The sequence below is a fragment of the Toxorhynchites rutilus genome, chromosome 1, assembly GCF_029784135.1.
Source record: "Toxorhynchites rutilus septentrionalis strain SRP chromosome 1, ASM2978413v1, whole genome shotgun sequence".
NCBI lineage: Eukaryota > Metazoa > Arthropoda > Insecta > Diptera > Culicidae > Toxorhynchites > Toxorhynchites rutilus.
The window spans coordinates 163093048-163110499 of NC_073744.1; the positions used below are offsets into that span (position 1 = coordinate 163093048).

Sequence of the window (17452 nt, forward strand, 5' to 3'; positions counted from 1 at the left end):
CATTGGGACGATATCACGGACTATTGCGAACACTCGTTGATAGAAATTGGCAACAGCCTCGTCGATGGTGCACCCATTTAGACACTCATCCCAACGGATAGCCGAGATCATTAAGTTCAGCGACGCAAAATCGCATTGACGAAAATCAAAATCATAAGCGTCCGAGACGTTCGAGCTGTGGCTTTCCCTAGTGATTTCGAATTTCAAAACGAATGGCTTATGATGGTGATCTATGTTGAGCATTGGTAACGGTGGTTCAAATAAATCGACATTCTTCTCATTAACAAACGCCAGGTCAAGCAGCCTCCCATTTGCGTTAGTCAGATCATTAATCTGATAGAGACCGCATCCTACAACCAGCTCTATCAAAGCGATTTCTTGCTCGGAGGAAGCGTTTACCGGTAACAAAGAATTTTTGTCCTCATCATGCATCCAACACAAGTGGGGAAGATTGTAATCTCCTACAACCAATACACGTCCTTTATCGCCGGCAAGTTCAATCAATTTCTGGACACAAGCAGAACGATTCTCATATAAAACCGTTTCACTGTTGGGTGGGAGGTAAACAACGCATACAAATAACTCGAACTTCGGTAACGTAATGCGAACGACGATGTTCTCTAGTCGTTCACACCCAGCAACAACGACCGACGCACCCTGCAGTCCGTTTCTCAAGCCGATCAAAACTCCTCCTCCTCGCTGGAAACAGCTGGAGCTTGAAATTTCTATCGCAGCGATAGATCGTGTAATTCCTTGTAAGCTCAGAATTTTGGATGTCGCTATTGAGCCAGGTTTCAGTGAATGCGATGACGTCGTAGTCACTGTTGGACAAGGCGGAAAACAGATCGTTCGTTTTGGTGCGGAGGCCGCGTACGTTCTGATAATAAAGTGTAAGCGTTGCTTGTTCGGTAGTTTGCAGATTTTTCCGAGGATCGGCACTTGTCGAGCTGAAACAGTGAAATTGATCAGGCAGCGCACGTGTTCCAGAAAGTGAGTACTCGCCTGTTGGGAGATTTTGGAAGATCTCCGCATCTACCACGACTTCAGGGCCAAGACGACTTTGTTGACTGGAACATGCGACAGACGATACCACAGCCGATACTGGTGACGCGACTGAGTCGGGAGAGTTGGAGACTTCCTGCATGCTTACTAACGTGCGTCTTGGTGAAGTTGCGGTGAGGAGAGTAGTAGCTTCCATAAGCTCGGCAGGATAGCATCTCGGTGATAAGTCTTTTACGAAAAATGATGTATGCAGGTCTGTTTGCCTAGAAGCGATAACTTTGTCAGGAGGCGAAACATTACTGTTAAAAAAATACATGCCAATAGAGGCAGGCTGGAAGACCCCTTCTCCTGACCCAAACACAGGACCGGGACGACTGCAGGAAACTGGTAGGGATGGCGCGACTGTGATAGGGGGATGTGGGCCTTCCAACATGCAAGTACTGTTGCGTCCCGGGATGGATGTCCTTATGTGAGTTCCCTTGCTGGCGTGATAAAAGAACTGTTGTCTTGCTGTTGTATCGGAGTCATTGGTCTCCTCGTTTTCAACGGAACCCGAAAATTTTGAGTGCCATGAATTTCGAATTCTCTGAATAACAATCCAACAGGCCAAGTCGCTGGATCCAGACACTTGCTTTTCAGCGACGGATCGAGACCGATTTTGAAGGACACGAAGCTGAGTGTGCTTACGTCCTTGTCTTTGGGGACAAGCTTCACTACGTCTGGATTCACGTCTAGTGCTAGGTTGGCTTTAACCATATTACTGACGGCGTCATTTGTCACATCTGATCTAATTCTTGATAAATATAACCAAAATTTGTTATCTCTGGTGTCATTGCATATGGGTACAGTTGCAACGTCGTCCACAGGCTGCTTGCTACCAAATCGGCTTTTATCAGATACGACCACTACAGTATCGATATCCCGTGGTCGCTTATTGGCTCTACGTGGTTCAAGTGATGGCCAGTTGTTGTTTGCAGGAGATAAAGTTGGCACAGATGGTTTTGAATTTATCTGTTTTATTTCAGCGCGAAGCTCGGATATTGCCGCAGTAAGCGTTACCAGCGGAGCCTGATCGTCAGCACGAGTTGAAATTGCTCTGAAATGTGCGTTTTCAAAAAGCTCGGCGCATTTATCGCACATCCAGAACAGATTCTTTTTATGCGAGGAGAAGTAAGACAGCATCGCTCGCGTAACACCAGAGCATGTACTCATATGGAAATTAGCACCACAATAACCACGACAGACAACATATTCAATCCCGGTGATGGCATCACAACACTTGGCGCAAATTTTTTCCATTTCGTATTCGCCTTTGGGTAGACTGCGTAGACGACAGCTAGTGTGCGAAGAGCTTTGGCTCAAGTTTAGTGATGTTCCAAGTATGTTGCTGTGTATCAGGTGTCCGACAACAGATGGCGCTGTAGTCGAAAAAAATTGCGAATAGGCCGGTTGTGTTCTATTGTATGGTAAACAATACTAAATAATTTCGCCGAATAAATCAAAATAGCAGGTCAATTACACAACCGATCAAGAACACGTCAATAAAAACAACATTTAATGCCAAACAAGGGGTAAAACTAAGTACTAAGGATGGAAAGTTTTAAAAAAATCTTGAAAATGCAGATTAAATTTTGAGACTTCATTTATACTATACTTATTAAGCGTGTCCATGTGGACATTATTCATAACCCCTACCCCCCTCACCGTGGACAAGCATGGACAAGCATGGACTACCCTTTAAAATTACCTTTTACTATAAAATTCCTAGTACTTCTACTGAAACTCATCATTATAATATATTTTTAGACACAATCCTTGTTCAAGATTTTTCAACCACTTGCAAATAACATGTTTCTCCGTTACATGGAATAAATGTTTGATACAGAAAATATGATAGAATAAAGACAGCTCTAAATCGGACAATTCCTTTCTCGAGTTTTGCTCTCATCAGCACATTCGGTGATCCATTTTTATTTATATAGATAGAAGAAGATATAGGAGTGCGTTTTATCACATTAAAAAAAAATCAATTATAAAAACAATACAAATATTTCAATATGTTTGGTTGAAATATTTGTATTGTTTTTACGGGACCCCCTTCCATTTCAGAGGAGGGAGGGGTGTCATACCATCATAGAAACATTTCTCATATTCAAAAACCTTCACATGCCAAATTCGGCTCCATTTGATTGATTAGATTTTGAGTTATGCAGAAATTTGTGTTTCATTTGTATGGTAGCCACCTCTTAGAGAGGAGGGAGGAGTGTCGAACCACCATAGAAACGTTTCTTCCCCCCTAAAACCTTCATATGCCTAATTTGGTTTTATTTGCTTGATTAATTCTCGAGTAATGCAGAAATTTGTGCTTCATTTGTACGACAGATCACCGCCCCCCCCTCTAAAGAATAGGGTGAGGGGTATCTAACCACCATGGAAAAATTAAACTGCACCCTCCATACGGCAAGTTTTGTTTCATTTGCTTGATTAATTCTCGAGAAATTTGGAAATTTGTGTTTCATTTGTATGGCAGCCCCCTCTTAGAGAGGGGGAGGGGTCTCAAACTGTCACGAAAACCTTCCCCGGCCCCAAAAACCCCTACATACCAATTTTCATGTCGATCAGATCAGTAGTTTCCGAGTACATACGAATCAGACAGACAGAAAGACGGACAGACATCACTCCATTGTTATATATATAGATCAAACATTAAAATTTCGAAGATTATCTATCATCGTAAATATACAGAAATCCAACTTTTTTGCCATTTACTGACGACATTTAATGGTTAAAACGAATTTAAGTAGAAATTAATTTAAACATGTAGAAATACATACATCATCACTTTTGTGATTCTGAGCTCTAATGTAGGAATCGCATGAGCTAATGCAGCTTTGCGTAGATTCGTCAATATTGAAGGTGCAGTTTCGATAATTATATCGAGTTTTTAGTTAGCTTGAAGGAGGTTCTAGATTTTTGAATGAAAATAACGACTTGATGTGGTTTGAATGCTCAAAGCACAAATTCTTTAATGCACAAACTCTTTAATGCTGCGGATTACCTCGAATTTTATAAGGGCGAGTACTGTATTTCATCAGTTTTATTTGGTAAACTTCGAATCCACAAATATTTACATTGTTACCTTATTTGCATAATTTGCATAATTATCACACATCCATTTCGTTAATGATTTTTTTACCGCTTGCAGAAAATGTGTTACCCTCTCGCATAGAATATTTATTTAACACGGAAATGTTGATTCTCACTTACTTTTTCCAAATTTGTTGATTGTTCCCAAAAATTCATATTCACTTCCTGCACATACGGTTAAAGAAACAGCTGTTTTCCCAGTGAGAATTTCATTCCAGATTAAGTGCAATGTTACCACTGTACTGGAAGAGGTGAAAATCGTTTTCCACCTGTACTTTTTCTTCCCATTAACCCTCTACCGCCCGATTTTTTTATGTGTCTAGAAAAACCTACTCCACTTTTATCTCGAATTTCCGACTTTCAACATAAAATACTCCTAGCAAAAAGCTGCCAGCATAAAAACAACGTGTATGTGTGACAGATGAAAATATTCTACGTTCTAGTGGGATTGAACATTGAAAATAATGTCTGAATAATTTGAAAAGAGAATCCGCGAAGCCCGTCTAAAGGTGGGCTTGGGCTGTAGAGGGTTAAAGACATTTGTTGCGTAGAAAAATCTGTTTTATTAGCATGAAACAATATTAAACAATACACAGCGTTGCACAACTATAGAACCACTCATTTTTTCTTAGTTTCCAGAGATATGTAGATAGTGCAAGACATAATAACTATCTTCATTTATAAGACTGGCCATTTGAACATTTTTGTTGTGTCCAGGCGCGAAACATTTTTTTTTCCCCTTTTATTTATTTTAGGCTCATTGGCATTTTAGTTGTAACAGAGCCGAATTTTTTAATCGTGTACATGTCACATATTTATCATATCTATAATTAGCACATTACACAGTTGCCATTTTTTCGGCGTTAGAGTATTCCCTTCTATACCATTCCATATGGTACACATTTACACAGTAGCAGCCATTTAGGCGTAAGAGTTTTCTATCTGTTCTTCCATTATCCAGTTAGACCGGACAGCGGAGACAGTTGATTGATCATTGTTGAGTTATTTATAGAACAGCAGCCCGATGTGTCTGGCAGAGCAGAGCAGTTGTATGGATGAATCGATCATATTTCGACCGTGGATCGATCTCCATCGCTGATGATTGTTGCGTGGACGTAGCTATTCTGTAACAACACAAAGATGGTCAATGAGGGCCCTGAGTTTCGAACTCACGATCGATCGCTTACTAAGCGAACCAATGTGGCTACGGAGGCCCCCTGGCGCGAAACATTAAAAAAAACTAAAATTCCAGAACCAGATGGAAAAACTTTTACTCCTTTACAAAGTTAACGTCAATTTCACATGATTTACAATAAGTCTCTAATTCGTAGGTCATCCTTAGTTCTCAACCAGTTCAAACATACCATTCGGGGTGGTTTCGACCAATCTGCGCCATGTTGTAGGGTGTATTTCGTTTTACGCAGAGCTCTCCAAATCACTCATACTGCTGCCATCTACTATTCGTACGATCACTCTTCATAAGCTCTTGATGGGGGTTTGATCTGGTAGACAAGCTGACCAGTCCAGAATCTGAAGCCCCTATTCATTAAACCATACCATGACCTTCCGGATTTTATGAATTGATGCCAAATTACCCAATTATCACATTGTTTTTAATGCAAAAACAGAAGTAATTGATTTTGAAGTACTTCGTTGCACTTCTGACTGTTCATTCGTGTTGATGGTGAGCTATCTAAACAAGGCCTTTTTGAGAAAATTCTTCCCGAACCATAAAAATCCCGTCTCCAAAGATGCGGGTCCAAAAACTAATGTGGAAGTTAATCCTATGGGCTTCCTTATTTCAGGAGAACTTCTCTGATGAAAAGAAATTCAACTTGAATAGAATTTCTTCATACTGGAAGGACTTACGGAGCGTGTCATGTAATGTTTCAACTCATAACTTTGCAGACGGCAGTTTGATGGTTTAAAGAAAATATTTTCGAAAAGGCCCGGTTCAGATAGCTTTTCATCAACACAAATGCACGGTCAGGAGTGCAACGAAGTACTTCAAAATCATTTACTTCTGTTTTTGCATCAAAAACTATCACGGTGTTTTGGGTAATTTGGCATCAATTCATAAAATCCGGAAGTGGCATGGTTTAATGAAAAGGTTTCAAATTCTGGACTGGTCAGCTTGTCTACCAGATCAAAACCCTATCAAGAACTTATGAGAAGTGATCGTACGAATAGTAAATACAGCTTATAAGCAGTTAGAGTTAGAGAGCTTAAACGACCAGTATCCTCTGGGTATAACGAGAGTAATTCAAAACATGCACACTATGTGGATTTGGTTCAACTGTAATTCCACGCACTCTTAACATTAATCAGAGGACATTATGAGACATTTTACACATAAAATAAATAAATGGTACTATTTTTCGTTTGCCCAGGCTTTGTTCAACCTTTATATAAGTTTTTTAAATAACACAGGTATCCCCTGCTTTATGTTGAATAAATTATCCTTTCGAAATATTCCTTAAAACGATACCATTGCGTTACACTATAGTATTACTTGTACGCATAATGCAGATGTCTAAAATGTCGAAATACTAATAAATCGAATCGGATCGGATCTATGAACAGCTCCATTGGTAGTGTAGTTAGCAGGAATTTGTTATTTTTTTTTGCCCAGTCAAGCACTCTCAGCGGTCGGTTCTAGAATTTTTGAAATCAGTTTTGTTTGCAAAGGTTCTCTAGTGAAATCCCTTGCAAAAACTATGTAAAAAGTTGGTGTTTTTCTTAATTGCTCCCGATGGGAGAAAAAAAATTATAGGAGCTTGTGTTCAAGACACGACCGCATTGTTGACGTAGAACTACGCTGTAGTTTTATTCAAGTCGCATGTTTATAACTGCGGTTATTATTTTATAATGCTTCGAAAATTTTTAAATAATCATTCTACCAGTTTGGTCGCCCTGAAATGTTTTTTTTATTATTGTAGAATCATTTGACAATAATAATTTGATGATTCATTCTTGTACTCGCAGAAAAATACGTGGTCGAGATAAGCTCAGCTGTCATCCTTAGTGGAGAAAGTTTTGCTACTGGCAAGCGAAACCAAATCACATACAAAATTCCAGAACGGCAAGCGAAATAAACTCTATCTGTACGCGAACCCAAATAAATTAATGACTTATTATAACGTATTGAATAACTTGATATTCCCCAAATAATTTTTTGGTGCACAACCTCAGCACCTGCTTCACTATAGCGTCAGTTCAATGCATTGATGCAACCCCCAACGAAGCCTTTATGATGACAGAAAACAAACAATGTTAACTGCTTGGAAAAAGGCTGAATATTTTCCTCAGCAGAGATTCATTACTAATACCCTAGCGTAAATAATTCCCTCCCACTATCTCCCCTCCTTGTTTATATTCATCATTACAAATGGGGTTTCAGCGTAGCGAAGATGCACTATTTTTACGTACGGGTTATAAAGCACGCACGTACGCACACAAATATCCATATATCGATGGCTTGAAGCAACTAAATATACACACACTTATCTCTGTTTTGCGTTCTTCTCTACAGAAGCCCTTTCTGTATTTCCAGTCTAGATTAGCTTAGCTGTCATCATTAGCATGTCCAAATCACCGACAAGATTCCAGAACATTAGCTTTCTTGGTGAGTTGACAATAGCCTAGCTTAATGCAATGGCGCCAGTTTGATGCAATGATTGCAATGCCAGAGACATCAGCGAGTGAGTAATTTAGTCGCGTTCGCAGCTCAGTCCGAAACGAAGACATGTGATGGCACAAAACAAGGAAGAACAAGCGATGTTCATTGTTTCGTATCTAGAACGATACTAAAAGTTTGCCTTTCCTTCCTTTCCTTGTTGAATTTAAGAGACTTTAAACATCTTCAGTTCATTCGTCTCTTCAAGCCTTCAAAATGGCCCTTGGAAAACATTACTCTTTCCTCATATTACTCCTCCACCTCCATTGCCTTGAGAAAACCATTCGATACCTCGCCGTCCTGCTCGCCCAGCAATAATGTTGTCCAGTCGGTGTCCTCACGAAGAATGAAGGTTGCTTCAGCGAGATCCACTGTTTATACTCTAGACAAATACTCCCCTTCGTTCTTCTTCTTTTTCTTTGTTCACGGAGACTTTACATCTTACGATTTCCCCTTCGTTGCTCGTTATTGACAGCTCTGTTCGGGAAAGCACACAAATGGACAGAACAAATATATGAGGAAATGGGAATGCTTCCAATTTTCATCAATTTAAACCATATACAGACTATGGGATTGTAATGTACAGCATATCAAACAAATCTTAGGGAATTTCCGATTCGTTTGGTATGTAAATCGCCAGAGTCCGTTCACGGCAAAAATAGTTATTAACGATAACTTTATTTCATAAAAACGTGACCTGTTTTCTGATTTGGCACCCTTAATGAAAGACGTAGTTCTACGTCAAAAAGAGAATTCTGCTCACAGTCATGAGAATTGGACATGGTCGGGTACAAGGATCGTAAAGAAGTTTCAAAATTGCCAAACCTTCTGTGTGTAGTGCTAAAACGTTGTATGCTTATCGGAAGGTTCAATCAAAGCGTCGAAGCAATACCGGTGGATCGAAAACTGCTTCGGATGAAAGCCTCTAAAGCGAACCCAGGACATTTCCGACGGAATGTGGCCAACATAATCGGTTCTGTTCCCAGTAAAGCTCGGAATATACCCATAAATTGTACTTCAAGTAGTTACCGGGACCGAAGTTCTATGTAGCGAGGGATCGCAGAGATGTTCCCGAGAAATAGCAAATTGTTTTAGCGGACCAATTTGCCGGTAAGCTGGTGATCTTGCAGAGAACCCGCTATTGTGACTGGAAGACTCCGATTTTCATCACAACCGACAATATAAACAGACAGTTTTACATCAGTGAATGCCTAAAAAAAGTGTATTGCTTTTCAGTAGGTCCCACCGGGGTCCCGTCAAGTTTTTTCCGGATTTTTTCCGAAAACTGCTTCGGATGAAAGCCTCTAAAGCGAACCCAGGACATTTCCGACGGAATGTGGCCAACATAATCGGTTCTGTTCCCAGTAAAGCTCGGAATATACCCATAAATTGTACTTCAAGTAGTTACCGGGACCGAAGTTCTATGTAGCGAGGGATCGCAGAGATGTTCCCGAGAAATAGAAAATTGTTTTAGCGGACCAATTTGCCGGTAAGCTGATGATCTTGCAGAGAACCCGCTATTGTGACTGGAAGACTCCGATTTTCATCACAACCGACAATATAAACAGACAGTTTTACATCAGTGAATGCCTAAAAAAAGTGTATTGCTTTTCAGTAGGTCCCACCGGGGTCCCGTCAAGTTTTTTCCGGATTTTTTCCGAAAACTGCTTCGGATGAAAGCCTCTAAAGCGAACCCAGGACATTTCCGACGGAATGTGGCCAACATAATCGGTTCTGTTCCCAGTAAAGCTCGGAATATACCCATAAATTGTACTTCAAGTAGTTACCGGGACCGAAGTTCTATGTAGCGAGGGATCGCAGAGATGTTCCCGAGAAATAGAAAATTGTTTTAGCGGACCAATTTGCCGGTAAGCTGATGATCTTGCAGAGAACCCGCTATTGTGACTGGAAGACTCCGATTTTCATCACAACCGACAATATAAACAGACAGTTTTACATCAGTGAATGCCTAAAAAAAGTGTATTGCTTTTCAGTAGGTCCCACCGGGGTCCCGTCAAGTTTTTTCCGGATTTTTTCCGAAAACTGCTTCGGATGAAAGCCTCTAAAGCGAACCCAGGACATTTCCGACGGAATGTGGCCAACATAATCGGTTCTGTTCCCAGTAAAGCTCGGAATATACCCATAAATTGTACTTCAAGTAGTTACCGGGACCGAAGTTCTATGTAGCGAGGGATCGCAGAGATGTTCCCGAGAAATAGAAAATTGTTTTAGCGGACCAATTTGCCGGTAAGCTGATGATCTTGCAGAGAACCCGCTATTGTGACTGGAAGACTCCGATTTTCATCACAACCGACAATATAAACAGACAGTTTTACATCAATGAATGCCTAAAAAAAGTGTATTGCTTTTCAGTAGGTCCCACCGGGGTCCCGTCAAGTTTTTTCCGGATTTGGCAAGTCGCCACTACAGCAAGAATGCGCAACAGTAGTAGAGCGATGAAAGAGTAGACGTCATTGAAATAGAGATGAACCACTCAAACTGCCCAATCGAAATGTTTTACGATATCATCAAAGCTAAACTGAAGAAGAGTGTAAAATAGCTCAAAATGTTAATTAAACGACCAGATACTGGAAAAACGCAGCCGATGAGGTATGCATCAAGATCAGGGTTTGAACTTTCATTCGAGGGGATTAAAAATCGCAAAACCCGTATTGAATCTTGAAGATTTAAATTTGATTGTATTTTGAGATGTATAGAACATATATTTGGTTTTTGCCAGTATAAGTTACAGCAGATTCTCTCGAAAATATTTGCTAAGAACAGTCAAATTATTTTCAATATTTGAGACGATGGCTCTAGAATCTAAGCAAGGATTAAATAATGCTGTGGCGTCAGGAAATTATCTAGCAGCTCATATCAATGACAGGCTACCGATTTCATTAATGCGCAATAGAAACAATGGATGTTGCCCCAAGATGAACTAATATTTTTTGGACCCACGACACATCTCGCATTATTTAATGGAACTTATTGCTACCTATCGGTGGCATAGCCGTGCACGAAATCGCTGATTCTTCCTCGGATACTATAACTTTGTGATCGATTGTATCTTCCAACTTATTCGCAAGCTTAGCGATGGCGCACTCAAAGTGTTGCTGCCAGGCCGGAATCCATCCATATTAAAAAGAAAAAGTCAAGAAATAAGGGAGTTCCCAAATATTTCTATAAACAGTGATAAGGTTCAAATTGGTCGATAACTGCTAGGATTCGTACAACCGGCGGATGTTGAACATTTTCGAGCATATTCCGAAAAGGGAAACTGCGCTTGTTTTCATGACATCCGTTGGAACATTATCGGATCTGCAACCTTTTTTACTGTCTTGTATGATCGTAAGCTCGTTTAACGGATACAAAAATAGCTAGTTTGTGACGCAATTGGAGTACATTAATGGGTTACCATAATTTAACCAAATCTGTAGAGATCAAAAACATCGAAAAATTGACTTTTTTGGATGAAGTGAAATCCATCTAAATTTCGATTTTCAATAAATGTAGATTGTTGATTTTTCAACGCATACAGTTAAACCATCTGCGGATACCTCACGATAAGATATCATTGTTCAATATCCGTTGATATTATTGATATTATAAATCAATGACGAATTTTCTAAACCATCCGTTCCCCGAACATTCCGTAGAAGAATTGATTTCCCAATGTTTGTCTATGGAATCCTCTTGGCGACGCGGTAGTTAAAATATTAAAGCGACTTTTATGAAGAAAAAATTTAATTTCAATATCATTTTAAACTTCATCCGCAAAGTTACCTACTCTACCCTATTAATATTATTGCAGTAAATAGAAGTTTCTTCCACCACTGCCAACGAATTCACCATGACGACGGTACTCAGTTGTTAGGTTCAGTGAGAGAGAGAGACTTGACGCAATGAATGAATTAGAGAAACATAAAACATTGTTATGAGTTAAGCCGCTGCACTTTCCGCTCTCTCCGTCTCTCTCGCTTTCTCTCTTTCTCCGTTCATTGATTTGTCTAACTCTCTCGGTTAACAACCGCATATTACTCCATTCCGCTTTAGTCTCGCGAGAGCGAGAGGCTCCGTTGGTTTTCGGATAATTCTGACTCACACCGATACAACCCGCTCAAACTCCCACCCCGCGGTGCGCACAAACACACGCTCGCGTATGGATCCCATCGATCCCCTCGGGTTTCTAGTAGTGAAGTAGTGAATGCTGCACACCTCTTCTTCGATCGTGCGTATTGAAGTACCCGCACCGCACCGCCGAAACTTCCGCTGCATAAAACTAAATGCGTCAGACGTGTTCGGGGTGGGAGTGGTGTGAAAGGTGGTGATCCGCGCACACATACATTAGACACACCGTGGAGTAGCAGCTGTCCCAAACCCTGGGGTATTTGTGTGTAGATCGTCGGTTGGTTGGGTTGTAACTCAACACTTACTTCGTACACCGCGTACCGCGAGGAACCGTGTGTTGTGTGTCCGGAGCCCGGACTCTGGCGATCCATCTATCATTACGTATCGTTGTCTCGCGCGGTGTGGATTCAGTGCGGTTCAGTGCTCCGTCGTTCCGTGATCGGAATAGGAAAAAAAACCATACAAGAAGCACCATACACAACGCAGGAAAAGGGACAGAGCAGCGCATACGCGGCGTGGTGATCTCTGTTGGTGCGTTTCTTTGTTTCGGGCAGAACTTGCAGCAGCAGAACACAACCAGAACAGACACTTGGAAGGAAGAATCGGAGAAGCAAGAAGAAAGGAAAATAAAGGGCAAACTTCCCATCAAGTTTGAAAACAACGGTCGGACAGCAGCAGGTGCAAAAGTGGTTTGCCGCGATACGCGCGGGTACGAACGCGGTGGAGTACGACTTTAATCGGGTTTTTGACCATCCATCGGGGAAGCAGCGATCGACGTGTTTTTTTTTCTTCCAGTTTTGATGGTTATGAGAGACTGCCAGGAATCATTGGTCGGTCCGTCGGTCGGGTGATCAAGGTGATTGATGAAAGTGAATGATCAACGATCGCGCTTTGTGTTTTTTTTCTTGGTTGAAAATCTAAGCCCTGCTGGAAAAGTAGACCTGAGGGAGCAAACATTGGTTGACAGTGCCTAGAAGCTTCAAGTATAACTCGTGAATGTTTTGGCTCGATCCGATTCGCAGAATCGGTAGTGGTTCCAGTTCATTCCAATTCGCGTGTGAGTTGTTGACTAATCGCTATCTGACTAAGAGCAACTTGTTCCGAAGTGCATCGAAGTGCGGATGACATCATCTCTCGTGGAGTGGAGGTCGAACACCTTGGCGAACCCTCGGTCCCAAATACGGAGTGACACTCTAATTGGAATTATGTTGTTTGTGTTCACAAGAAGCAAATCGACTAACAAATAGTGTTAGATTAGCACGGCGCGGTGGCGGCGACCACTACTTAACAGTACAAAGTAGGTACTTAACAAGGCAAAGTAAGCTGCACACTTAAAAAAGGAAACTGGTACTTAGACGAGAGCGAAGATACCATCCGTGTTTGGCCATTTTGGCATTTGGTACGGCTGAAAATGAGTAGATTGGTTTGTGAATCGCTTGGAAACGAATCTCTAGTGGCAGGAGCGAGCAGAAGCGGAGGAAAGCACACGAATCTTGGCAGTGGTAGCCTGCTACCACTCGTCACGAGCGCACTCTGTTGGCATTAGCTCGTAACACACATACACAGTAGGCCAGAACAGGACACGCCACACAATGATGGAGCGCAAGAAGAAGCACCACAAGAAGAAGAATGGCAAAGGTGGCCAGGGTGGCCAGGGGGGTGTTGGTGGCAGTGCTGCCACTAACAATGGTAACAAACACCACCATCAACAGCAGCAGCAGCAGCAACAACAGCACCAGAATGTGATTAATAGTAACAATAACAATGGCGATAATCGCAATCGTGGTGGGAATAAAGCGGCGACACCGACGACTATGGCGACGATTTCCAGCAATGGTAGCAACAAGTCGTCGCTGCCGTTACCACCGACTGAGACCAGCAGCAGCGGCAACAATGGCGATGGAAATGGTGGTGTCGTGCTGATTAAATGTAAGTCGAATTTAATGCAGCCAAGCTCTACTCTGTTGTTTATACGCTCGTTTTAATCGCGTTGAGAGATGACTTTATCTGATGGCTGAGTGGGGCTTTTAACGATTGCTACAGGGTAATTATTGTGCGGGAAAAAATGCCATCGCCCAAAAGGTAGAGTGCGCCCTAAATTTTGCAATTCGTCAACGCTTCTCACGTGTCAGCGCAGCACACTTTTTGCGGTGACAGGTTATAGCCTACTTTGTGTCAAATTAGGGGAAATTAGGCGCATCTGTTGAAACTTAAAAAAAAATCCGTGTCGAGTTTCGATACAGAGTAACTGGGTAACCATTGGATTTTCGTTCAGGCTGTCGTAAACTTTCTTTAAAGAATTGATACCGGCGTATCTTCGAACTTGCCACACACATTACAAAACATGACACAAGCGATACTACACTGTGTATCAAAGTAGGAGTCATTAAATTTTGGATCTGAATATAACCCAACAGCTACTGAAATAGGTTTATTGTTGTCTTCCAGTGTACTTTTTTAGATCTGGCATAGATCCAAATGAAAGAGTCAAGTGGATTGAGATCCGGGGAAGATGCTGACCATTTTTCGCGGTGATGGCCGGCGCTGAATCGTGTTAGAAGGATGTGTTAATTCTCACATTAGGTTCAGGAGAAGTTTCTATTCTAGCGAAAAGGTTCTCGAATCTTGACTGAAAGCAGAATTGAGGTTGGATACATTCATTCAGCCTACGACCTCAATTTGCTCAATTATGCGCTCAACGCATTGTGCGGAAAGCTGACATTCCTGAACTCATTGAACTTCCCCAAGATACGAAACAAACGGTGCCGACACTGTCAAAATTCCGGAACACTTTTGAACATTTCACACGCGGTCTAAGTCTTAGCCAAAGGATTGCTAAGATGGCCACCTTTTTGTTGCCAGCATAGAAAATCATGAGCATAGAAATCATTACCTTAAATTAAAAATGAAGTGCTCCGCGCGATTCTCAAGCAGTGAGTTTTTTTATTGCAAATCGCCAAGAAAGCTTCCGGATGGGTATCCAAACATCGCTTGCCAAAGGAAACTATCCAACGTAATCAAATATTGAACATATATGACTCAAAACAGTAAACAATACGTGAGCCCCCTGAGCGCCAGCCCTGTTTATGCTGCTTACGCTCAATTTGTATTGGTTGGGATAGGGTTGCCAGCGCCCCGGTCTTAGCGACCACCGCTCCAAAATTTCGAATTTTCCATAGCTTCTTTCACGGCCAGAGTTGCCAATAATGTTTTTCAAAAAAATGGAAGAGTGCTCTCAAAAAAACTGGAAGAAAACTGGATACTGTTAAACCGTTTTATTTGGGGAAGATCGGCTTTGATTTATACAAAATGATTTTTTTTTTATCCATTTTTACCCCTGTCTGGAAGGTTGAAAAATAATAAAATTTTCGTGAATTTTTCTCCGTTGTTAGGAATAAAGTGAAGTGTTCGGGTATTTTGGTTATTGTTTAAGGTATATTTGAAGATGTATTCCTTCTCGTAGACATCTTTGTTGATAGTGCCGATAGAGATTTGGATTTTCGACCACAACTGCATATGGCCTGCCAAACCAAGTACTTTTTGGGGAATTTAGACTGCTTCTTGGTCCGGAAACACTCGGCTACGGCATTCCTTCGCATTGCAGTATAAAAAGAGTGAGATCCGGAAGCTGTTTGAAGTCTTCGAGAACATAAGTTTCATCGTCCATTATGGTGCATGAACATTTTTGCAAAAACTGGATGTAGAGCACCTTAGCACGGCTTTTTGCAGTGAAATTTTGCTTATCATCACGATTGGGCACCTTTTTCACTTTGTACACCTTCAGGCCATGCCTCTGCTTCAGTTTTTTACGTTACTTCCACCCTTCCGATCCACAGTTAAGCGCTGGTCAAACGATTTTCACGCACCAAACACGGTACTCTTCGGCAGTTTTAGCTTTTTGGCGAGATCGCGTACCGATAGTGTTGGATTTTGCTGCCGTTCGCGCAAAATGCGTTTGCATACTTCCACTTGATTCGACGCCATTTTACCAAACTGAAGAAGAATGTAAACATGTTGGACATCGAAATAAAGAGGAGGGTTTCAGCTGTCATGTAAGTGAAATATTCCATTGATTAGTGAAATATTTCATAAACTACACTGGAAGAAATGTGTCTGAAATTCAACGTGGACAGGCTTTTTTGCACGGGAGCAGACACCTCTTCCTCTCAGACTGAATGAAACACAAATTTCTGCACTACTCGAGAATTAATCAAGCAAACGAAACCAAATTTGGCATGTGAACGTTTTAGGGTGCAATAAATGTTTTTGCGGTGGTTAGATACTCCTCCTCCCTCTCTTAGGGGAGGCTGCCATACAAATGAAACATAAATTTCTGCATTACTCGAGAACTAATCAATTAAGTAAAACGAAATTTGGCATGTGGAGGTTCTAGGGTGCAATCAATGATTCTACGGTGGTTAGATACTCCTCCCCCTCTCTTAGGGGGGACTGCCATTTAAATGAAACACAAATTTCTGCATTACTCGAGAATTAATCAAGCAAACGAAACCCAATTAGGTATATGGTGGTTTTAGGGCGCAATAAATGTTTTCACGGTTTTTAGACACCCCACCCTCCTCTCTAAGGGGGGGGGGGGTTCTGCCATACAAATGAAACACAAATTTCTGCATTACTCGAGAATTAATCAAGCAAACGAAATCAAATTTGGCATGTGAAAGTTTTAGGGTACAATAAATGTTTTTACGGTGGTTAGATACTCCTCCCCCCTCTCTTAGGGGGGCTGCCATACAAACGAAACACAAATTTCTGTATTACTCGAGAACTAATCAAACGAAATTTGGCATGTAGAGGTTTCAGGGTGCAATAAATGATTCTATGGTGGTTGGATACTCCTCCCCCCTCTCTTAGGGGGGACTGCCATATAAATGAAACACAAATTTCTGCATTACTCGTGAATTAATCAAGCAAACGAAACCAAATTTGGCATGTGAAGATTTTAGGCGGCCCGAAACGTTTCTATGATGAATAGACACTCCTCCCCATCTCTAAGGGGAGAAGAGGAGAGGGGTCTGTCTTTATTCTATCATGTTTTCTGTATCAAACATTCATTCCATGTAACGGAGAAACATGATATTTGCAAGTGGTTGAAAAATGATGAGTTTTGTTAGAAATACTAGGAATTTTATAGTAAAAGGTAAATTCAACGGGGTCAAATAAAGGGTGTGTCACATCAAATTGCATCACGGAAAAAACGCTGTAGAAATTCGCCCAGTAGACCGATCCTTTTGAAAATTTTAGACAGTAAAATAAAAACTATTAAACAACTTTTGGCATTTTCTTTTTATTCATACTTCGAGCCCAAGCCCGTATGCTCGCACCTTCCTCTTTACCCCGTCCATAAGGTTCTGTACAACGTCAGGTTGTAGTTTTTTTTGCCTGCTTCATAATCGCCCAATATTTCTCTATTGGGCGAAGCTCCGGCGCGTTGGGCGGGTTCATTTCCTTTGGCACGAAGGTGACCCCGTTGGCTTCGTA

General features: G+C 41.3%; 1 protein-coding gene across 3 annotated transcripts in view; it reads left to right on the plus strand.

Annotated features, from left to right (window-relative positions):
• LOC129763377 (uncharacterized) overlaps positions 1-17452 on the plus strand; it is a 244096-nt gene that overhangs the window by 53966 nt on the left and 172678 nt on the right. The window contains exon 1 of one of the 3 annotated variants that reach the window (XM_055762382.1): positions 12152-13885. The exons of the other annotated variants lie outside the window; for them this stretch is intronic. Within the exon in view, the coding sequence (XP_055618357.1) occupies positions 13549-13885 (337 nt within the window). The 5' untranslated portion in view covers positions 12152-13548. Of the gene's footprint in view, positions 1-12151; positions 13886-17452 lie in introns of those variants that run through there. 3 annotated transcript variants of the gene reach the window in all.